The 27,455-nt window shown below is 48.3% G+C and overlaps 1 protein-coding gene across 1 annotated transcript in view; it reads left to right on the plus strand.

The window, feature by feature from the left end:
• The first annotated feature begins 9,412 nt into the window (after window positions 1-9,412).
• Window positions 9,413-27,455, plus strand: part of LOC144179567 (glycerophosphocholine cholinephosphodiesterase ENPP6-like) — a 78,369-nt gene continuing 60,326 nt past the window's right edge. The window contains exon 1 of the mRNA XM_077707970.1: window positions 9,413-10,175. Within this exon, the coding sequence (XP_077564096.1) occupies window positions 9,896-10,175 (280 nt within the window). The 5' untranslated portion in view covers window positions 9,413-9,895. The remainder of the gene's footprint in view (window positions 10,176-27,455) is intronic.

The raw sequence follows: 27,455 nt of genomic DNA on the forward strand, positions 1-27,455 counted from the left end.
CGGCTCTTTACCGCCTTAGTCGGGTCCCGGTTAGACTACGGCAGCGTCGTGTATGGGTCGGCATCAAAAACCGCACTAAAAATGCTTGACCCAGTACTCCACTTGGGCCTCCGCCTTGCGTCGGGTGCGTTCCGCACTAGCCCGGCAAAGAGTCTATACGTTGAATGTAACAAATGGTGCCTTGAGGACCAACGAACGTACATGGACTTGCTCTACGCTTTCAAAATTTCATCGATGAATAACCATCCTCTTAAACCTGTTTTTAATGATGCATCCACATCACTAGTGTTTGTAAATCGCCCGTCCGTTCCTTTGCCATTCTCACTTAGAGTGAGACAGGAAGCTTCGGATTTCAACATCTCCTTTTCAGACATTTACACATCTTCCTTTACTGATGTTTTACCACCCTGGCAGCTTCAACCTGTGTGTTGTGACTTGTCTTTCATAAATATTGATAAAACCAAGGTACCACAAACTGCAATTTTGCAGCACTTCTTTTCCCTGCAGTACAAGTATCAATGTGCAGAGTTTTATAGTGACGCATCAAAAACTGGAACCATAGTGTCTTGCGCTGCTCATGGACCAAACTTTGATGCATGCAGAACCATGAGCACATACCCCACAATTTACTCAGCTGAAGCATATGGCATCTTATACCCCTGTCACACGGCAGATCTAATGACATTTACAGCAAATGTCATTCGCTCTAAATGTCATTAATTCGGCGCTACACGAGAATACCGAATGACATTCAAGGCGAATGACATTTACCGGCTAACTGAGGTCCCGGACCTCAGTTACACCTCAGTTGGCGGCTGAATGAGTAGCCTCGACAGCAGTAGCGCGTCCCTAGACAGGAAAATTCAGTAACAAACCAAAGAATACTGTTTCTAAAAACTGTCAGTAAACTTATATTTTCTTATTTGTGTTGTTGTTCTAATAAAGAAAGACCAGCAAGTTCTAACAAAAAAGAAAATCTCGTCCCCAGTGCGCGCGCTACCGGCGCTACCCTAATCCGGATTTTTTGCAGACTTGTCTCAGCGTGTGATGTCTACTGATGTCACCTAAATCGGTGGTTTTCATGTTTTTATTTAAAAATATTTCTTTGTTACGTTTTTCTTAAAAAATAGTACGCGTGAAAACATTCCAGATGCACTTGAAATGTAATTTTGCGGTTTTGCGAGCTCGCTCATCGTCACCGCTATCACAATCAAATGACATTTGTTCCGCCGTGTAGACCCGCACGGCCGAGCCGAATGTAATTTACAGCTAATGTTATTCAGTTTGAATGACATTGGGTTTGCCGTGTGACAGGGGTATTACTCATTGCACAACACATTCTTGAACACAAAATCTCTAAGTCCATCATATATACAGATTCCTTGAGCGTTGTGCGCGCATTGGCGTCATACAAGCCATGCAAAAACAGAATTGTCCATATGGTTTTCAACACTATCATGTCTATATATGCCCAAAAACTTGTTCTGGTGTTGTGCTGGGTTCCAGGCCATGCTGGAATTGCTGGCAATGAGGTTGCGGATCAGAAGGCCGCATTTGCTGCACTCAGGAACACAGTAGATATAACCATACTACCACAGAGTGACCTTAAGCCACAAATTCGACAATACCTTCGTAGGAAATGGCAAACACACTGGGACGAACAGACAGACAACAAACTACATGTAATAAAGCCACACTTGGGACGGTACACATCTGACTCACACAACAGACACACGGAAGTCGCCTTGGGTAGGCTGCGGATAGGGCACACCCATGCGACGCACTCGTATCTGCTGACGGGGTCTTCTAGACCCCAGTGCAGCAGGTGCGGAGAGGCCCTATCCGTAGTGCACATACTAATCACATGCAATGCACTTCACACAACGCGACACAAACACTTCAGAGAACTCTACAGACAACATATTCCGCTACATCCATTGTTTTTTCTAGGTGACGAAGCCATTGTTTCCGTGAAACGTGTGTTTGAGTATTTGTCAGAAGTCAAGTTTTTAAACCTCATTTCTTATCACGCATTATGAAATCTCGCCCTATACACCAGCCATGCTCATTGTCGTTTTGTGATTTTACTTTTGTTTTTGATGATTTTACTTAGTGTTTAAGGTATCACCTCTCATATATGACTATTGTTTTGGCGCTCTTTGCCCCAGTTGGCCTTGCGCCATAAACATCAAACCATCATCATCAGTTCTGCGACGCCACGCATAAAGCTTCTGTCTTTAATACTGGCTCATGAAGTTCAAGCTTGCCGCTTTGTGGACTTTTGTAGCTGGAAGACACCTTCGTGTAGCAAACGACGCCGAGGTGCGTTTCAGTTCACTTCCGCCTGAAACAGCAGTTCGCATCGGCATGGCCATCGAAATACTTGGGAACTTGGCGCCCCCACGGTGAACGGGCTGCTCCAATGGGTTTCGGGGCAATACAGCAGGCACAGTATGTTATATAGGAGGCTATGGTTAGACGTACAGCCCAAGAACAAAAAAACAAAAAATGCCTCCTTCCGTATGACAGTTCGCATTCCAAGCTGATAAAGAGGGGAATAGCCACCACATGCCTTAATTCGGCATTAACGAAATCCTGCGAGCACAATTTGATTGCAAGTTTTAGCATTCACATTAGCCGCTTGCTAGCCGCCCGATTTCCTCGCACCGTTATCACAAGTATGTGCAAAAGCACATACTTGAAACACGGTAAAAGAGTGCAAGAGACGAAAGAACAAAAATGACAACGCATGTAATACTGTACATCCACAGGCTTTCGCACAATGTCAAGAAGGTCGCAGCCAGGTACAGTCGGCCGGAAAAGTAACCGGACCACCGCTCACGCAGCCGGAGCGGCTGCTGCGGCGCACCGCGGCGCTGTTATCTCGCTGTGCTCGCTTACGACGAGAGTGGCACGCTTGACGCCAAACTTCCCCTCGCCCTCGTGCGGGTGCTTGCCACGCTTGATAAACTTCTAGTGCAGCGTTCGCCTTTAATCCAGCACATGGCGCAGTCGCGCTGCAGCGCACGGCCGCAGGGCCACAAACCGCGGCGCTAGGAAGGAATGAAAACCCGCTCTGCTTTTTGTACGCGGTTTATGTTCGCCTCATGCTGCCTATCAGTGCCTGTAGGATGCGTCCACCGCCGCTGGATTTTGGATAAGACGGCACAATGCACCGTACCGAAGGCTACCGTGACGTTCGTTTTTCCACGCCGGAGCGATGTTATAGTGTCGAAATTGCCTTTTCGGCATCATGTCCGGACGTGGGTTTATTACTACTTACAGGGAGACCTCTGAAGACCGATTTAATTAGCTTGTAGGATATTCTTTCGGTGACGAATTTTCTTTACAGGCGTACCGCCAGGATGAATGATTTCGAAGACGAATCGCAAAACATCAGATATTCCTGAAACTTTATTCATGAAATCTGACAGTACTGGCATTCAGCGGTCCTCAGTGGGGCGAAAAGTTGCCGGCTACAGCGACGACTTGGCCAACTCGCCTGGGCATGGAGTCGTACAGTGCCGCCACAATCTCGGGACGCCCGCGCAGCGCTTCCCACTCTTCCTTCACGGCGAGCCACAGCTGCTCCGCTGTGCCACCGCAAAGGCGTCGTGAGGCAAGCGTCTTCTTCAGCAGTCCCCATATGTTTTCGATGGGGTTGAGAGCAGCCCCGTTAGGGGGCCATGGCAGCTGAGGCACGCCACAGCGCTCCAGGAGTGCGCTCACACTGCGTGCTTTGTGCACGGGGCTCCTATCATGCTGGAGCAGGTAGCAGCCATCCTGGAACGGCCCGTCCAGGACGCACGGGATCAGGTGCTCGGTGAAGACTTCACAGTACCTCGCCCCGGTGAAGGAGCCCTCGATCCGCACGAGTGGGCCCAGGCCGTCCCGACTGATGGCACCCCAGACACTGACCTAGCAGCGGCCGCTGCTGAGCACGCTGTGGGTGTAGGCGGGGTTATACCTGAGAGTATGGGAGAGCAAGCATTAACATCTGTCGGGTCCAAAAGCGTGGAGCGTCCTCATTCCGTTGCGGAAATGAAATAAAGATGGAGGCTTAAATTACACAAAATTTAACATTTTACCCACACTGATATGGAATACGCGCGAATGAAACACTTAAATGGTAGTCAATGCTGTACCCATGTCAAGTCAGGTGGTAAGGGGAAAATGAGGTTGCATTCTCCAGACTACGACGCGTTGCAAACCATCCATATAGGTTATTGACAGGTTAATCTAACTTAACCCGCGATTCCTGTGAGCCGCAAGGGTGCCAGTTCATACCTGCTGTTCAACGGACGCCACACACGCTGCTGTTGGTCCCAGCGTGTGCAGAAGGTAGACTCGTCCGTTAAAATCACCTCCCGCCACTCCTCTGCCGACCACTGCTCGAAAGCTCGGGCGAAGTTCAGTCGCTCCTCCCGCTGCTTCGTTGACAGGTGCGGTTTCTGAGCGGCAATGCAGTTCACGAGACCCGCCTCTCGCAATCTGCTCCTGATTGTGTCGCAGCAGCAACTGAGATCCAGAGCATCGCGGATCTCCCTGGAGTTGAGAAATGGGTCGACAACAGCGGCAGCAACAATCCATTCATCCTCTGCCAACGTGGTCACCCTCGGCCGCCCACTGCGCTGAGCATCACAAATTCTCCCATCTTCATCTCTATACGCTGTAAGAATGCGGCTCACCGATGTTCGGCTCCTACCGGTGCGGCGGCAGATTTCACGCTGAGGGACACCTTCGTGGTGAAGCCGGACGATCAGCCTTCTCTCCTCTATCGGCACTCGGGGTGGCATTCTGGCGAAGTAAAAAGCCCGATGCGACCGTTCGAGCTTTTAAAGGTTTTTTACACTGCAACTGGCCAATGAGCAGTCCTGGTTCAATTTTTACATTTTATTTATTAGAATGGTGTAGGCCAGGCGCTTTACGGTGGGTTCTGCTTTAAAGATATGGGTGCGCTCTGCTACACAGATATGGTGATGTCCTTCCATTGGCCATATCAGTGTGGGTAAAATGTTAAATTTTGTGTAATTTAAGCCTCCATCTTTATTTCATTTCCGCAACGGAATGAGGACGCTCCACGCTTTTGGACCCGACAGATGTTAATGCTTGCTCTCCCATACTCTCAGGTATAACCCCGCCTACACCCACAGCGTGCTCAGCAGCGGCCGCTGCTCGGTCAGTGTCTGGGGTGCCATCAGTTGGGACGGCCTGGGCCCACTCGTGCGGATCGAGGGCTCCTTCACCGGGGCGAGGTACTGTGAAGTCCTCACCGAGCACCTGATCCCGTACGTCCTGGACGGGCCGTTCCAGGATGGCTGCTACCTGCTCCAGCATGATAGGAGCCCCGTGCACAAAGCACGCAGTGTGAGCGCACTCCTGGAGCGCTGTGGCGTGCCTCAGCTGCCATGGCCCCCTAACGGGGCTGATCTCAACCCCATCGAAAACATATGGGGACTGCTGAAGAAGACGCTTGCCTCACGACGCCTTTGCGGTGGCACAGCGGAGCAGCTGTGGCTCGCCGTGAAGGAAGAGTGGGAAGCGCTGCGCGGGCGTCCCGAGATAGTGGCGGCGCTGTACGACTCCATGCCCAGGCGAGTCGGCCAAGTCGTCGCTGTAGCCGGCAACTTTTCGCCCCACTGAGGACCGCTGAATGCCAGTACTGTCAGATTTCATGAATAAAGTTTCAGGAATATCTGATGTTTTGCGATTCGTCTTCGAAATCATTCATCCTGGCGGTACGCCTGTAAAGAAAATTCGTCACCGAAAGAATATCCTACTAGCTAATTAAATCGGTCTTCAGAGGTCTCCCTGTAAGCAGTATTAAACCCACGTCCGGACATGATGCCGAAAAGGCATTTTCGACACTATAACATCGCTCCGGCGTGGAAAAACGAACGTCACGGTAGCCTTCGGTACGGTGCATTGTGCCGTCTTATCCAAAATCCAGCGGCGGTGGACGCATCCTACAGGCACTGATAGGCAGCATGAGGCGAACATAAACCGCGTACAAAAAGCAGAGCGGGTTTTCGTTCCTTCCTAGCGCCGCGGTTTGTGGCCCTGCGGCCGTGCGGTGCAGCGCGACTGCGCCATGTGCTGGATTAAAGGCGAACGCTGCACTAGAAGTTTATCAAGCGTGGCAAGCACCCACACGAGGGCGAGGGGAAGTTTGGCGTCAAGCGTGCCACTCTCGTCGTAAGCGAGCACAGCGAGATAACAGCGCCGCGGTGCGCCGCAGCAGCCGCTCCGGCTGCGTGAGCGGTGGCCCGGTTACTTTTCCGGCCGACTGTACAATGTGCGTATTGAGTGTTCCGCCCCGTGCAAGCTGGATAAAGTTTGCCCTCTAATGGCTAATAAGCTACCGGAGACATTCTCAAAGAAGCACGCTACACTCTACACTGAGTGGGTTAAAAACGTCATTTACAGTATACCCTTAAAGTGAAAGCGCGTGTATATCGGTCAAACTGGACGTTGCTTCACCCGCCGTGGTGGCTCAGTGGCTAAGGCGGTGCGCTGCGGAGCACGAGGTCGCGGGTTCGATTCCCGGCCGCGGCGGCCGCTTTTCTGATGGAGGCGAAAAGCAAAAACGCCTGTGTGTACGAGATTTCGGCGCACGATAAAGATCCCCAGGTGGTCAAAATTAATCCGGAGCCCTCCACTACGGCGCGCCTCATCGCCTGCGTTGCGTCGGCGCGTTAAACCCTACAATCATCATCATGAACGTTGCTTCAAAAACGTGCTAGAGAGCACCGTTTGGCAGCCAGCAGCAACATGGGCGGGCTCCTAGGAGACCACCGCAAGTGCTGTGGGCATAAGCAAACTTCTGGATGAGCCGACGTTTGTGAGGAGAGCAAAAAACAAACCGAAAAGGGAGATAATTGAGGCCGTTTTTAGAAAGAGCAGGCGACACGTGCGTCAGCACGCCGTCCCTAGCGTTAAGTGATAAAGAATTGTCATTCTTAAAAGAAAGCGTGTATAGCACGTGCAGCTGTCCTCCCCTTTTTAAGTGCAATGCACTTCTTAAGCGACCCTGAACCTGCGTTCACCGGCGATGTCCGCGCACGTGGAGATGGGCGCGCGCAGCCTGGCCGCTGACATGGCACATACCCACGTGGGGGATTGGCCAGGAATCTCCTTGTCTCACTTGGCAACGGGGGTAGATGGGCGCGCGCTGCCTGGCCGCTGACAGGGCACATACCCACGGGGGAGGTTGGCCAAGAATCGGGCGTGAGAAGGGCTAATGCACCTGCTTAAAGGAGTACTAACTCGAAATTTTAAAGCTGAGATCCGCTCTAGCAATCAAGTACAACGACAACACAAATAGGTGTCTGTGAATAAATGCATCTTCCTTTCTTTGTAGTTGTGTGTGTGTGTGGGATCTCTGTTTCGCGAACATTACCGAACCGCGCAAATTCAACTCGTGCATTCGCACTTTCACATTCTTCCCCTCGGGGAAATGCGGAGAATTTTTTGGGTTTGGTTAGCGCCTGGAATGCGGGCACGCTTCTTAGGACAACCGTGATTGCTCTCTTCAGGCCCGAGTAGATATGTTGTCATACCATCAGCAGTGTTGTACTTGCTATTAAAGCCATCGTCCGCCCCCTATACACTTGTCAGCACGATTATACCTTGGTTGTTTAAAGACGATAGTCCTTCTTGGGCTACTTAAACCCAGAACTTTTGGTCTGTCTGTATGTCTGTCTGTCTGTGACTCGATTCAGCCACCCGGCCAAAGTAAATTGTCTTATATAGTCACAGCTAACTCTACCCGTCTAAGCCCGGTGTAATGTTCATACTTGTCAACATTGCTAAAGAAGAACAAGACATTACGCAAATATGAGACAACAAATTAATACAGAAGTAATATTTGCAGTGTTACCTTATAAAAAGTCATACATGCTTGATTTTTGCGAAATTAAATACTTCATCCACTGCACACAAAAAAATTCACTCCGCCTTCACCTGCTGTCACCCGCGCCACAATAGCTTCTGGCGCCAGTTTAGGAAATCAACCGGCAACAGTTATGAAAGTTTCCACTAGGTAAGCGACGCGTTCTGCTTGGAACGCACGTGTAGTATGGCAACGTGGTTCTATCAACGTTGAAGTATGGCGCCTCGATTCACGCGCGTGTCCGCCGTACGGCAGCTTTGGCATCGAGACACCCGGCTTGGAGCAGTGGAACGCGGTAAATTTAAAATGATTTAAGCAAACCTTTGGCGTCTTTACCTTGGGGGGAGTGCGACGCAAGAGGAACAACATGAGAGGTGAGCGGGAAAGCGAAGGGAGGCATTTACTTGGCAAAAGTCGATAAAGACTATCGTCGTTTGTCGACATTTGCAACGAAAGCAGCAGATACTTGGCCATTTTTTTCCGTTCTTTTGTTGTTGTTGTTTCTGTACAGATAAGTCATATATAAATTAGTGTGGTTAACTTTGAATAAACAGTTGGAAGTTGGTGCCTGTATGTGTTATATCTTCTCTTCTTTGTCCTAGTCTAGTTTGCGCCACGTTTTCGTCTTTATTGAAGTGTTCCAGTACGTGAAGAAGTTAGCCTGGGAAAACGTTCGTTTTAGTTTCGGTTCTGAAATATTTACCTTTTAGGCAATCACCTAGAGGCCATTACAGCTGCCACTGCAGGAATAAATCCACGCATGTTTTAATCATTAAGAGCAGTTTTTTCTTTTGTGAACACTTTTTTTTAGCACTTGTGCCGCGTTCCCAAAAATGCCAGTTCGTTGCATAATTGTGGTTATAATACCAAGTTAGCCTTCCTTAGCTCTTATAAATAAATAAGAATACTGAAGTGGCACTTTTATTACTTCAAAAATAAAAAAGAATGGTATTGTAAAGCCAAGAAATAACTTTTGCACCTAACCTCGGAATTATCGCTTTAGTCGTGTGTGACTTGAGTGCCTACTTTCCACCTAAATCCACCTCAACGGGATGTTTCCAACGCTTCTTGATAACTGGGCAGTTGTAAATTCTCCTTGATAATGAACCTGTATAGAAGGTATGGTATCCTTTAACAGGTAGAGTCTATTAAGGAGGTCAAACGTGATGTGCGATCAGTTTCGCATGACCGGCTTCTAATCTGGTATTGTACTACGCAGATGACTTCTCTTATCTTGTCTGAAACAAGAGTAGTACAGGATACGACACGATTCGAAGAGCATACGACACAGCACTTCACCGATTCTGTGTTCCAAGGCCCAGAGGCTCCGCCTCGGAGCCTCTTGTGGGACTAAATAACACACGCGCCGCTTCACCGGTTCGAGCGGCGGCACGTCGTCAAGCCGGATGAGGCAGCCGCGTTGCCCGTCAGGCAAGGTTGTTACGGAGCGACCAGGCAAGCAGCAAAAATGCAGCGGATGCCGCCGCGTGGCACACGCCGGCACAGGCCACGAAGCAACTGCCGCTGCTGCTGCCGGCAGACCCGTCTAGTCTCAGCGGGCGGCGTTATTAGAGAACTCGCTGGCGCAGCAACTAAGTCAGATAGCGTCAGGGAGGTACTGTTGACTCGCTGCGTGAACGACGGAACGACTGCCTGGGTGATACGTGCCACTACTAGTGCTGTCAGGAGGCGTAATCGTAAGTGGCCAGGAGTGGCTTCCCCTCTCCGCTCCAGGCGTGTGCCCTTCTCGCGTTCCCTCCCCTCTTTCTTCACTCTCTCCACGTGCGAACTCACCTGGCTGCGCGGAACGCAACAGGCGACGCATTTAAGCGCACATCACCTGCGAAGCCCGTTGTCATCTGCGGTCGCTTTCCGGCACTCTCGTTTACCGCCTGCCATACAGTCGTCCTCCGACTGCACGCCGCTGGCTCTTGCCACAAAGCTGTTCGCTGCGGCCTCCTCTGCAGCTGCCTAGTGCGTGCGGTTGTGTCTAGGATAGCAGAAATGAAACCCCGGGTCGGGTCATCGTCCGGCCGCACGTGGTTCGGGTGTGCTAAGTGGACGCTGCTGTTTGCATTCGCCTTGCGCGGATCTCTGGGGGCGACCTTGGCTCCGGCTTCACCAAAAGTGGTGCTCATCCTCGTCGATGGGGTGCGATGGGACTACCTGTCCGAGCAAAACCTTCCGGGCTTCTCGGAGTTGGCGAGCACGGGAGTGAAGGCAGAGTACGTGGTGCCCATCATGCCGGCAAACTCCTACCCCAACTGGTACAGCATCGTCACTGGTAAGAAAGGTTCATTTCTTGCGCTCGAATCAGGGGCACGTAGTGGGTATAATTACGGACACATCAAATGAGAACGTTAAAGCATGAAGCGCAAAACACTAATAGCTCATTGTTTTTCATGAATGTATCTTGCCACATAATGCCACAACAGTAACAAAGTTTGTAAATGTGACTTTCAAAATTTCTAATATACCACAACCGTGTCATTATATCACATGAGCACACCATGCTCTTTGATTTGCATATTCCGGTTCATATTTTTCTGGTCAAATTCCATTTGCCTATGACTGTGCGTGGGATTTTTACCAGACGCAGGCTCACATTTCCTAGTAGAGAAACGTTGTCTATAAGCATGCAAAACTTCCGTAGCGCAAAGTCATTACAAGGCCGAGGTATTTCCGTCTAAACGGAGGTATTGTGTGCTTACGGCTCAGCTTAATGACTGCTTTGACTTTTTACTGTACTTATCGAACGCTCAATGAAACAAAGCCACTTCATTTGAACCATAACTTTTTAAAAAATTTTTTTTCGTGGTCTTCCAAGGACGGCTTCCTTTTGAGCGTGAGCAAAGTGAGTTGAAGGAGCACAGACGACTGCGTCATTTTTTAGGTCCGCGCGCCACCAGTTCAGCCGTGCTGCGAATCTGAGATCACCGCGCTGTGGCTGCCTCTTTCGCTTTGTTCCTCGCAGAGACTTCCGGGACCCGCACGGGGTTCCACATTGCGTGCGCGCAAGCTTGGTTGTATGCCACTCTGTAGTGAAATTCCATGCCTCCATGCTTCTTCCCTAGTCTGACGGCTGCGACACCGCTTCATTTTGAAACCGCTCCCGTTCTACGAAAACATCCGCTTAGGCGCTTGGTAAAAGTAATCTTATTTTTGTTTCCTATTATTATATTTCATTGACAATACCAAGCATGCCTTTGCGCCTAAATAACTCCTTTCGAAAGCGCCCTACGTTAATTGGGCGGCACACGCTTTCCATGAATCGTTTTTATTTTGTAGCGACAGTTTTCAAGGAGCGACGAAGACAAATAGAAGTTTGGTTCGTCGAAAAGACTGATTAGGCCCGATAACAATGGTATCAGTTTTATCGCAAACTTCTAAGAAATAATAGAAATATTGAATAAATCACGTGCAACAGTGGGCTGCATCCTTAAAAACAAACGTGTTGTAAATTTAGCCGCTATCCCTTTGGCATTACGTCCTATATACTGTAGCTTACACCGCTTTTAGCACTTTCTGTACCAGATACGCTATCAATCCCGTTTAAGTAGCTCTATTATGCGTACCTTTCTACAGTAGGTGGACCTGCTTCTAAAAAGCTCTCCACTTTCGCACCCAGACCAACCTATAACCAATAATAGCGTCTATCCTGCTAACACATTACACTTTACGGCTGGGGGCTAGAGGGATTTCATGTGAAAATATTACCTGAACAGTATTTATTGCAGTTGTAGCTCAAACCGAACGGTATAGAACAAGTATGAAAATTTCGGCATTGATGTCATAAATATGCTACAACAAAGCCGAACCTGCCGTCTTGTGTGCTTGTGCACACAAGACGGCAACCGTCTCCAGCTTGTGCTGGAGACTGTTCTTTTCTGCCCGGTGAAATGCAGGGTGTTGTGTGGCACAGAACAGCTATCAGTGTTAGTGCGCCTGCCTGAATGTGGGCGCATGTTTTGTTATTTGTCAAGGCTTGATCCTGCTTTCTAACCTCTGGATAAAATTAGGGGATGCACCTTGAGAAACAAGCGCAGCTGACGCGGCGCTTGCGTGCTTGCATAAAAGGTTCCGTGTCAGCTGTGCCTGTGTTTGGGGTTGTAGCAAATAAATACTCCCGGGGATCCAGGACGGCCAATACACACATACCGCATGGTTTTGTGATGTTTGAAACCACGATTGAGGGGAAGTATTTTATATGAACGCAGGGTCCTGCACATGCGCTGCTCTGTGCCACAAAACATCGGCTTAACCTGTAAACGTTCATGCATGGTGAACCTTCAGAAAGCGCAACACTGAAAACTTAAAACAGCCAGAAGAGCGCTTAGTTGTGGTCGTCCTGTTCTCTCTGTCTACGTTTTTCAGCGTTGCACTTTTTGAAGGTTCATCACGCATTTAAACCAACTAGTTCAGCTCGCCCTTGTGGTGAAACGTCCATGCACCGCACACGTTCCGAAGTTTTTGGGCGATAGCATACAACGGAAACGGCATCGTAGAAAAGGGGGAGGGGCAGATAGGTTGACGGATGTTACCGCACAGGTATCCGCTCCCTAGATAACAGAAACACGCGTTCCTGAGAATATGATGAATGGTTCAAGTTCCCGTGGCAGCTATTGTGGTCCCACGGGCACGTGTTGTAATGTGGGTTTTACGGGTACTCATGTCCCAGGCTTTCCAACAAATCTCGGCCATCGCTAATGGCGATATGGCGCTCTGTCCGTGATGACGTCGTTTGACGCCGTCAGGTGTGATCTCGCGGACGGGGGAAAAATCGCTGAAGAATGGACAAAAATTGCAGGTCTCAACCTTTACAATGTTATCAGAGCATTACACACCCGAGCTCCGTTTTTCTTGTTCCTAGAGACGGGAGATGCGCAGTGCGACTCTAAGTACTTTTCGTGAAAAGACGGGTGCAGAGGCGAGTTTTAAGTAGCAACATGTGTGTCAGTGACAATCAGGCAAATCGTGCTGCTCCCGTGTTGTGCGCGTGTTTTGCTGATGACTCTGGCCCGTTACTTCGAGTTTGTGAAGCTTATGCATCCATGCGAATTACTGTACCATTTAGTCGAGGCGAATAGTAACCATAGCGAATACTATTTGCTTTATAATTCCTTGCAATTTGTTGAATTGGGTTAGTGTTATTGCTGAATATTTTTTTTCTATCGACTTATTACACCAGCTTTTTAATTTTAATAGCAAAACCACTAAGATAACATTACTTCTCAACTTTCTGGAACGCGCGATAAGAGGAGGACAAACATTTTATTGAGCCTTTAAAGGCCCCTTAGGGATGCGTGGTGACCGGCGTCCCGGTGACCGCAGCAGCCCTCGCCGTGACCACCTGTTGGGTAGACAGGTCGGAGCTGCCCAGCGCTTCAGCCCAGTGACCACCGTCTGGTAAGAGGGGATAAGGGGTTGTGGGGACAGTTCCAAAGGAGATGGTCCAGGGTTTCCACTGCTCCGCAGGCCGGGCAGTTGGGGGAGGGGTATACGGAAAGATAAATACGGTGCAGGTGTTAGCGTTAGGGGAGGGTATGGGTTTTTACCAGTCGCCATAGCCGTTCTTCCCTGTTGGATAAATCCGGGTGCGCGGGAGTTGCTGGAGTTCCGAAGTAAGTATAGTACTAATCATTATTTCCAAGCAAAACTAACAACTGCAGCTCCCTGAGCACTGTGAAAGCATTCGAGCCATGCGAATTGGGACAGGAAAAACACGTGCTTCGCAGGGTCAAACATAACGTGTCGTTGACCGGAAAATAACGAAATAATCGATGTCGATCAGCGCTGCCGAGTGTTCATCACAAAACAGCTCTGCGCCCTGCACGTTTCCGCCGCTCCTCTTGCGTGAGCTGCCAATGGCGCAGCCTTCTGACCGCGCGAGGGCTCCAAGAAAAGTGCCCTGCGACCACTATTAAAAATCACCCGCATAGCTAATTGTTTTCCTTCTCTTAAAGATTCCCAAGCGGCACTGCTGCCCGCCCCGTGACGCAAATGGGCCGGCCAACAAACCGCGCTACCTATCCAATGCTTCCGTCGTCAGTGGCGGCTCCGAGAACACCTGCTTGAAGCCCCCCGCAAACAAAAAAGGAAGAAAAACTGCAAAGAAAAGCAAAAAGAATTCTCCCGGCAGCAGTACGCAAAAGCATATAGGACATCTCGTTCTACTATTTCTCGTTTAATTACTGTTCGTTTTACGACTTTACAGTCCAGGTCTTCTCGTAGTTCGAGTTTTCGGTGCACGGATTTATGCGCTTGCTTGTCTGAAACTATTCGTACATTTCGACTTTTTCGAATCGAAACGTAGGTTATCGACAGGTATTTACTGCAGTAATTCAAGGTACCCTTAAAGGCCCTCACGCAGGCGGGAATTACATATGGGGCGGTCAATACAGCAAACCAAACACACAAATATATACACTGGTACAAATAGAACACGAAAAGAACAGCGCATGCACGAACACAAATACCACAAGGTAATATTAGCTCCAAATAATGAGTAAAAATAAACATAGCCGAAGCAACAACAAACACATCTCTGTAGAAGCTAAACAATAAAAAAGCAATAGTTTTGTTTTCAATTCACATATTCCGTATTAGTTTATTAAATTTTACAGCATTACTGACCGTGGCTATGTGTGATGGCAATGCGTTCGAGTCAACGATTGCACTTTCAACAAATGACTGAATAGTTCATTGTAATGCATGCTAAACGCTTCACTTTGAAAGAATGGTGGCAGGATGGCAGCTGGTGAAGAACAAAAATCGTCATGAAGCAATGGGCAATGACAAAGTTTGTGGAAAAGTGATAACCTTGAAGCTGTGCGTCGTTGCGACAGGTAGATCAGTTCTGAACAAATTTTCAAGGTTGTGACACTGGAATGAAGGGAGTAGTCGGAAAAGACGAAGCGAACTGCACGGTTCTGAAGTGATCCGATGTTGTTGATTATGTAAGCTTGGTAAGGGTCCCAAATGGCTGGTGCACATTCGATTTTTGGCGTTTACGTAGGTTCGATGGGACATGCTTCAAGTTATGTTTTAAGACATAGTGAGCGGTTAGCCGATGCAAGTACAACGTTAACGTGATGATTCAACGATAAGTCCGGACTAAAAAAAACACCAAGGTACTTGCAAGTAGAACAAAGCTCACCTGCACTATTTTTTAACATTAAAGTGTTTTGCCGGGGTACACAAACCTCACCGACGCCATATCCGTCACGGAAATGACATCACCAGAAAAAGTTCCCCTGACGTGGCGGCGCTAGGATTTGAGCCCATGATCATTCTGGCCGCAACGGGAGGTGTAAAACGCTCTGCCTACTGGGCCATGAAGCTGGACCCGCATGGCTGTACGAACGCGCCTTATGCCCTTCCCTCTAATTTCTCCATTCATATGCTGCTGCCGTCTAGGACAGGAGACGTGAAGTATTCCGTCATGACGCCAATGAGCGCCGATAGTTGGCGCCTCGATAGGGCAGCATGTAGCAGTGCCCACGCCACCCGCCAGCAGGCCGTCGCTCGCCAAACACACCCACAAGACTGCTGCCGACCCGCAAATCTTGCTCCTTTCGCTGTGCGGCCCGTGACTTCACTAAACTATCCGCTCACAACCCGTTCGGGTCGTTAGCCTGGTTTGCAAGCTCAAGGGGGTTCAATCAGATTTACGCAATGCTCCGGCGCATGTAATCCAGTGTCTAATCTTGATGCGTCTAACTGTGCCATACCGAAGAAACATAAATAGCGATGTGCAAGTTCATATCGATGCACAATAAACATTCAACAGCTTCTGTGAAAGCACATTTCACTTTCCTGTTTTACCGATTCCTATGAAAGAAGGATCAACCACAATTTTTTAAAGAGTACGATGTTGAAAGGCGAGATGTGCGTTTAGTAAAGGACATAAGCGTTGTTTTAGAATTATTAAGGCACATTCACAATTTAGAACACCCGGAGGTTATACAGTCCAGGTGAGGGGAGTTGGGGACTGTTCGTCATCGTTGCACAAAACTTTGCGATAGATCAAGCAAACGTCCGCGAAGAGCCTGATTTGAGATGAAACCGTGTTAGGCAAATAACTAATCAAAATTAAGAAAAGCAAGGGGCCTAGCACGCTGCCCTGGGAAATGCCTGATTACACTTCCCCAAAATAATATAAATGGTTATCGATGGATGTGAACTGAAGTCTTCGTGCAAGAACATCTTAACATCCACTCGCTTGTACTCGCATAGATTAACTATGTGTTAATTTGATTAGAAACCTGTGATGAGAGACCCGGTCAAATCCTTTAAAAAATAAAAAAAAACTGTGTCAGTTCGTATACCAGTGTCAATATAAGAATGTAAATCGTGAATGAACCCGGCAAGTTGAAAGTCGCATGAGTAAGCCTTTCGAAAGGCGTGCGGGTACTTGAAAATGATGTTAAGCTCTTCTAGGTAGTTAATTACCTGCGAGTTAATGACATGTTCGAGAAGTTTGCAAGCGGTGCTCATTAACGATATTGGTCTATAATAAAGTCGGTATGAGCGATCGCCAGATTTAAGGATGGGTATTACTTTAGCAATTCGCCAGTCCTCGGAGCCTAAACCAGATGACAAGCTTAAAAGATCTTGCTGGGATAATTGGTGAATAGCGCCGGTCTCGTCTACTCTGTTTCATCGTCCGTTTTTTTTTGTGGCGCTTCAAATCATGACAGATGACAACCATTGAATGAAAAGGCTGATAAGATACGATGAATGCCTTGAGAAACATTTTTTAGTATCTTGTTATTGAATCCAAGGTGATCAGATTCTGAAGTAGTTTGAAGTTTACTGTGTAAAGAAAGTATACCGGCCTCGTTAATGACTATTTGGGCATTGAACTAACGGAAGAAGCGTTAACTGCTGGTGATGATGTGACGTCCTCTCGGGTAAACACGAAAGAAAAGATATTATACTGCGTGCATTCGTCATTGGGAATTGCATCACTGGCAGCATTTGAAAGGGTGATGTCGGGATGATTACAAAGGCTTTTTTATTGCGCGCCAGAACGTTTGTGGGCTGTCGGTTAACATTGACGGCAGATCGCGGGCGAAAAAATACGGCGGGTTGATTTTTGCAGAGATTGGTATTGACGGTCACATAATTTTGATTCTTTACGCTTATTAGCTTGCCTGTAAAGGCGTTTCTTTTCGTTATTTAGTCGCCGGAGCTGATTATTAAACCGAAGCACTGTGTCAGTGGAAGAAATTGTTATGACTGATACATATTTATTTATGAGCTAGGAAATAGGAATTGAGATCGGAATACTGATCGGGTTGAAAAATCGTCGAGAAACGGCTCTGCGAAGGTAGACAATTCCTCGTTAATACGATTAAATTTTGCTCTACCGTAACACATTATTTGCTTTTTAGTGGCGTTCTTTTTAATTGGTGAACATTTCATGTTTCCCGTAATAATTTAGTGATATTTCCGACGGTTATTTTCGTCTTTCCGAAGTTCAGCTCAGAACTTTGGTAATTTTAGTGCGTGTGTGTTCAGATAATACCTGTTCACCTTGTTCAGATAATACCTGTTATTTTTTTGGCCACCTGATTTGCTTTCTGTGAGTCTGTTCTTCAATCACTTTGGGCAGGGAAAAGAGCTTATTCCAGATTCGCTATTCTTTGTGAATTTGGGTAAAAGAGAAAGGGGGAAAGGCTTATAAAACGCTAAAAATAGCGGCTTCTTGTCGCGTTGTGTGAAGCACAATGATTACTCGACAAAGGTACCGTGAAACTCTACTCTCGTGAGGGTGGCATTTCCAGCGCCACATTAGCATAAATGCAGAGAGAGAGAGAGAGAGAGAGAGAGAGAGAGAGAGAGAGAGAGAGAGAGAGAGAGAGAGAGAGAGAGAGAGAGAGAGAGAGAGAGAGACCTTTATATATATTTTTTAGGATCGCTGTAGTGGAGGTGGCAGCTGCTGAAGTGCGGGCGAGTGAGAGTGCATGCGCACAGGCGTTCATGGCTTTGCAAAGCATGCTTTTTCGATAATCAAGAGAGACTGTGCATAATCGGGTGCTTATACAGGGCACAGACCAGAATAAATGACTCGGGGGTACCACAAAATTTTCGAAAAAGATTTATTCAATGCATGTTATATACTCATATAAGCAGACTTATAATACAATTTATACTGCCTCTGTACGTACAATAGAATCTTGTACCGTCAGCACTGCTTAAATATAGAAAGCGGGCAACAAAAGCTAAACAAATATGGTTTCCCCAATAACTCACACGTGTGCTCGCGTTGCCCGTCATCGTATATAATCACTGGCTAAGCACTGTACTTTAGAGCACGAGGCTAAGCGTTCATTTACAGGCGGTCGCGACCTTTCATTTTGCATGGAAGTCGGGAATAAACACGGTGATGCTTACGAAGCTCACATCATCAAAATCAATCGAATCAGTTTATTCGCAACAACGTTCGGGTCCCTCAGACTAAAAGCAGGTAGGGCCCATGCTCCCTGGTGAGTGTTAATTGATCAGCCGTGTTTTACGACACCATTGGTCATACGAATAATTGAACACCGACTTTCTTCTCTTTGGATAGGCCGCCAATGTGCAAACTTGGTAAGAGTCAGGTGATGTCCTTATCGAACGGACGTCTACGAGACGTTCATGTCCCTGTAATGCTTGTAGTTCGAAGCGCGAAACACATAACCTCCATCAAAAGAATGCAGATAACCTGCCACGTATCACAAGTAGCTCGGAGGTACTTGAGTTGGGGCCGCCACGCCTTGTGCAGGCGCTTTGATAGCGCGAAAGTGCTAGCGCAAGGGCCGTTCCTGCGCCACGTAAAATTTCACTTTGGAATGGTCGTATGGGGCAGGTAAATTTTGTCTAGTCGGCTATCCAAAAAGCTAAAATGAAAATGTGGTCTCGGAAGAGCAAACACATTGTCCCCCCCCCCGTGCGGAGGTATGGGCATGCAGACGTTTTTGTTTGAGGAGGCCGTGTGATAGATAAAGATATAAAAAAAATTCCGACAAGTGGAGTGGCCTGTTGCGGCAATTCAACAATGGTGACAGCTGCAGTGCCCATCTGGGCAACGTATTCAAACCGAATCGGAGACCTGTGGCGTGCGTTGGAGTCTGCCGTTGACATATGGAGCCCGCCGGTTGCTATGGAGGATCCTATGGCAACTCGTATGTATGCAAGCCCCCCCGTCAGCAGTACTGACAATGTGTGATTTTAGTAAAGGCGTCTTTCTCTCTCTCTCTCTATGTATATATATATATATATATATATAATTCAGAATAGGAAATGAGGGGCTCTTTGAAATATGACAGAAATAGGGGTTAGCACTCAAGAAAACCTCGGAAAGCAAAGGGGAGGATGTGGTAGGTCATTGAAACAGATAAAGAATTTGAAAGAAAGTGGAGAAAAAATGGAGAAAAAATTCCCGCCGGATGGGTGGGACCCCGGGTGGGTGGATCCTACCCGGCGGGTATTTTTTCCCATTTTTCCCGGCGGGTATTTTTTCCCATGCGCCCATTTAGAGTATCTTGTTGGACACTGCAAATGACGCGCTATGCCCCGAGTGGGTATGCTTTGAGCGCTACTATCCAACGATTACAAACGTGTGTAACAGGGTTCGTTGGATAGTAGCGCTCAAAGCATACCCACTCGGGGCATAGCGCGTCATTCGCAGTGTCCAACAAGATACCCTAAATGGGCGCATATTTCGCACTGCAATTACCACCCGCGGACAAAAGGAGTCATCCTGGCGACCTAAGGGCGAGGTAAAACCATCGGTTCGTAGTAAGCCTTGAGGCAGTCAGCGTGCACAGTTTCGCGACCGCGACAACGAAAGTCCTTGGACAGCATGAGCGGCTCAACTGCGTAGTTCAGTGGGGACGTATGCTTGATTTCTTGGTAAGGACTTCATACTTGGTAACTATTGAACAAGCCGAGGAAGGGTTGAGGGTATCGACAGCCACGCAAGGGAACCGGCAGCGAACACAACTGGTGGTGTTCCAGCGTCGCGACGCTGTAGCTGGCGTGATTGTTCCTCGGAAATCAGGGCACGGGAGAGCTGGCGACACTTTTCGGCGTGCCGAGATGCCTACGACACGGGGGTACATTCAGATGTATCTGTTCGGTAATGCAGGATGGTGTGGGGCCGACATGATGGCTCGACGAAGTGTACGGGGTGTACGGCGTGCCGTACGCACCGTATTCGCTTAAGGAGGGTGTTGTACGCGCATGTAACGTACGGAATAATCTGGTCCCAGTCGGTGTGGTCCGCCGAAACTTAAGTTGCCAACATGTCGGCCAGTTTCCAGTTAAATCGTCCCATAAGTCAATCGGTCTGTGGATGGCAAGAAGTATTGGGCGGCGAATAACGTTGCATTTTGCGAGCAAGGGCCCTATTCTCGACTGCAAAAATTGCCGGCATTTCGCCCATGTTTTTTTGCGTAAACACGACGTAAGCAATTAGTGACGTGCTGCACCTATAGCTATGACGACATCCAGTGTAATTTGACGAGTCACTCATAAAGAACTCGACCAAGGTATCAAATATTGTGCAAAAAAGATATAAAAACACTTGGCATGTACTATAAAAATTAAGAGGGTAGCTGAGGCTGACAAGAAAAACACATTTCTGGAGGTCAGAATTGGCGTCAACGCCACAAGGCGATCGAGTAACGTTGATCCAAAATCGAGCGAAAGGCGGATGTCGAGCTAAAGAACATCACACAATTTTTTTACCGTATCTATTTATTTATTTCAATCGCTTTTAGTAACATAGCTGGGCTCTCTGCTTCAATGCAAGCTTTGTTGCGTTATCACCTTCCCTGCCGCCACCGCCGCCACGCCATCGTCTGCTGCTATGTTACATTTTCATGGCGTGATCACAGAAAAAGACGGCCGCGACCATCGCTTCTATGACACATAAGAGCAGCGAAGCGCTACGCCTGATAACCGCGGAGCGCACCGATGTCGCCGATTCACTCATTCGTCAAGCTCGACTCCAATCAGCGCTGTAATGAACCAAATTGTCACTTTTCTTCGTTATTTTTCTCTTGAGTTCGATCATGTGACCCAACAGCTTACTAGGACAAGTATGGACAAATGCCAAGCATTGGGTTCTTTTTGTCATGGAGAGGCTTATACTGCCTTCCCTCTTATGTTGCGGTTGCGCCAAACAAATAATTTTTATTTTATTGCCAAACATAAAAGTAAAATACTGCATGTTATTTGTATGTTCCATGATCGCTGACTTGGAAGCAGTTGAAACTGTAATTTGTTACGGTAGGAAACATGCTTTAAACAGCGCGCATGCTAAACCGCGCCTGCTGCAAATTGCCGCACATTTCGTGGCGCCGTAAGCCGGGGCAATTTTTTGCCCTATTTTGCTTGTATTTTGCGACAAAAACAGGCGCCATTTTTAAGCTGTTACGTACAATTACGTCACTTTCACGCAAGCTGAAGTTGCCAATGCGTGACGTAATCGTTCCCGCCAACTGTTTAAATTACGTCACGCCTTCTCAGCCAATCACAGACGGGGTGTGTATTACAAGCAGTATTGTTGTTGAATAGCAAAGACAGGCTTACGTTGTCATGTCCGCTGCATTTAGTCTCGTTTTTCATTGCCGGCCAAGAATTATGCGCCTTTAGTAACGAGAAATAAGGCAAACTTCAGAACTGGTGTCCGTAAATGACATGAAACGTCAAAATGACGACAGCACACACAACCGCTTTGTCGACCAGAAGCACGTGACCAAAATTGAAAGCCAATCAGAAAAGACTTCCGGAAAATTGCCTGAATTGCCGGCAATTTGTGCAGTCGAGAATAGGGCCGCAAGGCTACATTACTTCAGAAAGAAACACACACCCTCTGTCGCTGAACAACTATCTAGGAGCACCGTGACGAAGTATAAAACGTCGTACAGTCAAATCCCGTTATTGCGAACCTCAGATTAACGATTTTTTGAGATTAACGAACATTCTGAAAATCCCCTACCAAATCCCCATTTATTTATTTATTTATTTATTTATTTATTTATTTATTTATTTATTTATTTATTTATTTATTTATTTATTTATTTATTTATTTATTTATTTATTTATTTATTTATTTATTTATTGATTTATTTATTTATTTATTTATTTATTTATTTATTTATTTATTTATTTATTTATTTATTTATTTATTTATTTATTATCATACTCTCAAGGCCCGGAGGCATTACAGAGAGGAGTGGGTATTGTTACAAACAAATCCATTGACAACATTTTTAAAGTTAGTGGCGTCGGTGATAGCAGCGATGGAGGCAGGGAGATGGTTCCAGTTATTCGTTGTTCGTGGTAAAAACGAATCAAAATGAACATTGGTGCGAGAGGCAGGAACTTCAACATTGAAACGATTATCTGTACGCGATGAAATGTATGATGGCGGGGACATTGGCTCGTTCCCGAGGGTCTCATTTCAATGTAAAAAGATTTTCGTACTGCGAATTTCAGAACACCGATTATTTCCGAATAACGTATCGAATTTTATCATTGTCATATAAAACAACACTTTACATTAACGAATTCCGAGTGTACGAAATTCCTTGTGTTGGTGTGAACGAAGACTAATGGTGGGCATGTACAACTATCATCATCAACATACTAAATGCGGGTTAGCTCTATCGCCATCACCTACGTTTGGGGTGTCTCGCTTCCTGACACAACCATGCATTTTAAGGGAAGCAGCTGCAAAGCGGCAAGAAGCGAAAGTCCGAGTTTCTGTGCTGCTGTGCTGGAAAGCCACAGGCACTAAAAAGCTCACGCCTTGGTCATCGGAAAATACAAGAAGCCTCGCTGCATGAAAAATTTGGTCTCGTTGCCGGGAGATTAATGAGCGAATTCGCGCCTGTAAATGACGCGAGAGCTGTTTTCCGAATGGCTGCTCAAGGAGGACAATGAGATGAGGAGGGCGCGCAGAAGATCCTCATTATCGTGGCGCAGAGACAGGGCCCGCAAGCCAAGGCGAAGAAGCCATGTCCAACGCCGATGTTTTGCAGTGCGTAGCAAGAACGCCCACTTTTCTTAGCAGGTGCACCAATGCCACCGAGGCAGTGCACAAGAATCGTTCGTCTTGCAGCAGTTGAGTGGTACACGTCAGGCAAAGATCACCGATTTCTTAAAATAAACGTGCATCCCGACCCGCGTTAGAGGCTAACGTGATTGTGCACGTGTTGCGAGTAAAGCTAGGTGGATGCTTTTCCTACGTTCACAATTTTTACCGCGCATTTTTATTTCTTCACTATAACGATTATTCAAAATAACGAACTATTTTTAGCGGTCCCTTGAAATTCGTTGTATCGAGATTTGACTAGGAGAAACGAGGCGACCTCACAGGCGTTGGCGGCTGGTGGTGCGGCGGTTTCAGCGTATCTGGTTAGATGGTATGCCTTGACGACGGCCTAACGTTTTCCAGAAGCCGTGTAGGGGAGCAGCCCATACAAATCTATTCCTACGCGGTCGAAAGATCGTGCTGGACATGGCAGAAACTACAATGGAGCCGCCGGTTTGTTTGGCGGGGACTTGTGGCGTTGACATTTTTCGCAGGAACGGACAAACTTGGTGATAAAAGTGTACGTGCCACGCCATTAGTATCGCATACGGCGTCGTCGGTATGTCTTCAGTACACAGCATGACCACACGGCGCATTCGAAATATACACAAAAGCCTGAACGTAGATGGCAGGGAATGACGAGAAGCCATTGCCGGCCGTCTGCGGTGTAATTTAGGCGGAAGCTCGTTGCGAATAGAGAAGTGCGGTGCTTGTCGTCGCATAGCTGGAAGGGCGTATAACGTAGCAGTGTTTGTAAGAAAGTCGAAAGGAGAAGGGAGCCAGGGATTCATGCGCTGCTCGCGAGGCATGTCGTCAAGGGTCAGGGATGCGAAAGCTCCGTCTATGCGTGACAAAAGGGCGCTGTCGGCGGTCACAGGCGAGCCTGAAAATGTATCGGCGTCGCTGTGTTTGCGGCCACATCGGTAGAACACCCGAATATTGTACTCTTGTAAGCGAAGGGGCCTTCGGATCCTTCAAAGAAGATAGCCGGCAAAGAGTGGGGTGGTCGGTAGCTATGCCGAAGGACCTGCCATACAAGTAGGAACGAAATTTGCTTATGGCCCACACAATAGCCAGATACTCCTTCTGCGTGACAAAGGACTTTTCCTTCGCTTTAGTGAGGGTCTGGCTCCCATAGGCGACTATCAGTCGAAGCCAGATTTTCGTTGGGTAGCACAGCGCCGAGGACAACACCACTGGCGTCAATATGAAGCTCGGTAGGGGCCGACGGGTCAAAATGGCGAAGGATCGGTGGACATGTGGGCACAGAACGGAGATTTTTGAAAGCCTGGTCGTACTTTAAAGACCAACCAGAGGTGTCATTGGATCCGTTCATAACCTTCGTTAAAGGTGCAGTTATCGACGCAAAGTTCCGCACCAATCGTCAGATGTACGAACAGAGCCCGATGAAACTTCGGAATTGCTCGTGATTGTGGGCTTAGGAGACTCGGCGACAACACGAAGTTTGGCAGGATCAGGACTGACGCCATCTTTGGATACAGCGTGACTTAAAATGGTGGGTTGGCAGACTGGAAGCTGCACTTCCTGAAGTGAAGCTGGAGTCTGGCATCAGTGAGATAGTTCTACGACGTGTATAATCGAAACTAAGCCGCAGTTATTGTACCCGTTGCAAGCCAAAACCAACCTCTTCACTGTCCCACAATCACGTCTGAACGAGGCGACAATATAGAGTTCATTTGTGCCAGACGTGTCTGGAGGGGACAGTGGTGATATGCTGCTGCCGTCACTGACGCCCGTAAGTGACTGTCAATAAGCTCTCGGAGACTGATTGATTGATTGATTGTGGGGTTTAACGCGCCGACGCAACGCAGGCGATGAGGCGCGCCGTAGTGGAGGGCTCCGGATTAATTTAGACCACCTGGGGATCTTTAACGTGCGCCGAAATCTCGCACACACGGGCGTTTTTGCTTTTCGCCTCCATCAGAAAAGCGGCCGCCGCGGCCGGGAATCGAACCCGCGACCTCGTGCTCAGCAGCGCAACGCCTTGGCCACTGAGCCACCGCGGCGGGTAAGCTCTCGGAGCCACGCACTCGGATAGCTTTTGTTGGCCTTCGAGCACTCTACCATGCCGCAGCTGTATTGAGAAGTGCTCCAAATGTACTATTTGCTTACAGACGTCACCATAACAAGTTGTTAAGGGAGCGGAAAGGCAAACTTAAGCAAAAGAGAACTGAAACACTGCATGAGTTCCTATCAGCCACGCAACGCTCATCCCGTGGAAACCTCGGAGATAGCGGTGGCCGGTGGCGCAGCGCAGCCATCGCGAAGCTCGAGGCGTATCGTCTTCGGACGAAATTTGAAGCGGGAGGAAACGATACGCGGCCAGTTTTGCAGGACGCATGGAGAGGGGAAGCTCGCATTTTTGGAGTATGCAATAAACGCGGGTTTGTCTATTCTGTTGTCTTAGTGGCAGCGCTCGACTGCTACGCCGGACGGCGATCCGTGTTGCACTCCGTGTTCAGCTGAGCCACCTTGGCGGCTTTAGTCTCGAGTGCAACTAAGTCGTCGGAAGACCACCCGAACCCCAGAACCTTCCCCTTGCCTAATGGCACAAATGTAGGTCGTCTTGCAGGCACTTGAAGTGTCTTAACGCTGCACAATACTCGCTGAATGCAACTTATTAAAGATATGCATGCGTAAAAAATTAAACAACAGCGTGCCTCTAGTACACCGTGGATTTCATTAGAATGTGCTAAATACGGGTCCCAGTTGCCGAAAAGTGCGCTTCAGAATTCGTCTCGATACAAGCGGTTGCCACTGATGTTGCCTGTATTCTGGTACGACGGGATAGTCATTTGTAGCATTTTCCAACCAGTTCTGGGTTAAACGACGGTAGTTTGCCGACGGAAGCAAGCAGAAGAGATCACTCCGCAGGGAGCGCCTGGAGAACTCTGCTGTGTAGTAAAGTGTGTGCCTGCTTGGAGCTATTTTACGTTCTTTGCCGCTTTATTTGCCGGTTTTCAAAACTCTTGCCTAGCCCTACAGGCCGCAAAAGCAGTGACCAGGCCGTTTGTCAATTTATGGAGCTGTTCCTATTGTAGCAACCAATCACGCAGGTAGACGGGATGTGGCTGCCTCAGGCGGTCTCGTAAAATACGCATCCAGGAGTTCATCGCATCCCCCGCACGGGGCACCTTGAGCAATCTTGGTGACGGTACTGGCGACACCGCGGACCCCGAGCCCCCAACATAAACTGTAACCTACCGTGGTGATGTATTTAAAGGTGAAGGGTAGAAGCCTCAAACGGTGGCCGTCGGAGCCCAGGTCAAGCTCCGGCGGATGGGCTCCCTGTCTGTCTACCAGGCAGGGAGCTCCGGGACCTCTCAGGCTATCAGGGTAAGGTTTGAGAAGAAAGTACCCCCGTCCCCTGTTTCTATTACATGCCATATGGTAATCGTAAACCCCCCCCCCCCCCCCCAAACATGATCGGACCTTGAAAAGAGTCCGCACCGAAGAATCTTTTCCACCTCTTCCTGCCATCAACTCACCGAAACCTGACAACTACCCACGTTTTTTGATAGTTGAATCGGTTGACAAATCCAAGCCTCTTTCCTCACAATCTGTATTCCTTGTATCCAAGTTTCTTGAATCTATCCTTGGCAACACATACAATGCTAAAAAACTAAGAACTGGCGAGGTCCTAGTTGAGGTTAACTCACAGAAGCAAGCCACAACTCTCATGAGCCAAACCCGCATGGCAGACCTGGATATCAGAGTCACACCCCAACGCAGCCTCAACAGCTCCCAGGGTGTGATATCTGAGCCAGACCTCCTAACCGAGACAGAGACCGATCTGCTCGAAGGCCTAAAAGATCAAGGCGTGACAGCAGTAAGGCGCATCGTCATTAGGAGAGATAACAAAGAAATAGCCACCAAACATCTGATTCTGACTTTTGACCGCTGCACGCGGCCCGAGCATATCAACGCAGGTTTCATCCGTTGTTCTGTCCGGCCATACATCCCGAACCCGCGGCGCTGTTTCAAGTGCCAGAGGTTCGGGCATGGTACCAACTGCTGTCGTGGCAGAACAACATGTGCCAAATGTGGCCAGCATGATCATCTATCCGACAACTGCACTGCAACCAACCTTACCCGCCCGAATTGCCAGGGTCCACATGCAGCATACTCTCGCGCCTGTGAAAAGTTTCAACCAGAGAAAAAAATCATTAACATAAAGGTAACAGAAAACATCACCTTCCCCGAGGCGCGAAAGAGGTTCGCCTCTTTTCCCCTGGGGAGGTACGCCGACGCAGCTCGCCGGGGGGCGGAGCGGCGTCTGGTTTCAGCGGGGACCCAGTACCGCGAGTCGGACTTGGTCCAGCCCCCGCCCCCCCCAGGGTGGCCTCTGGCAGCCCAACCCGCCTCGGCACCGTTCGCTGAGCCAGCAGCGGCTGTGGTGGCATCCACGTCTGGTGGGGATGCTGCTGCACCCACCGTTTCCCCCTCTCCACCGGC

This window comes from Haemaphysalis longicornis, unplaced genomic scaffold (genome assembly GCF_048455015.1).
Source record: "Haemaphysalis longicornis isolate Haplotype H1 unplaced genomic scaffold, Haemaphysalis longicornis Haplotype H1 scaffold_4, whole genome shotgun sequence".
NCBI lineage: Eukaryota > Metazoa > Arthropoda > Arachnida > Ixodida > Ixodidae > Haemaphysalis > Haemaphysalis longicornis.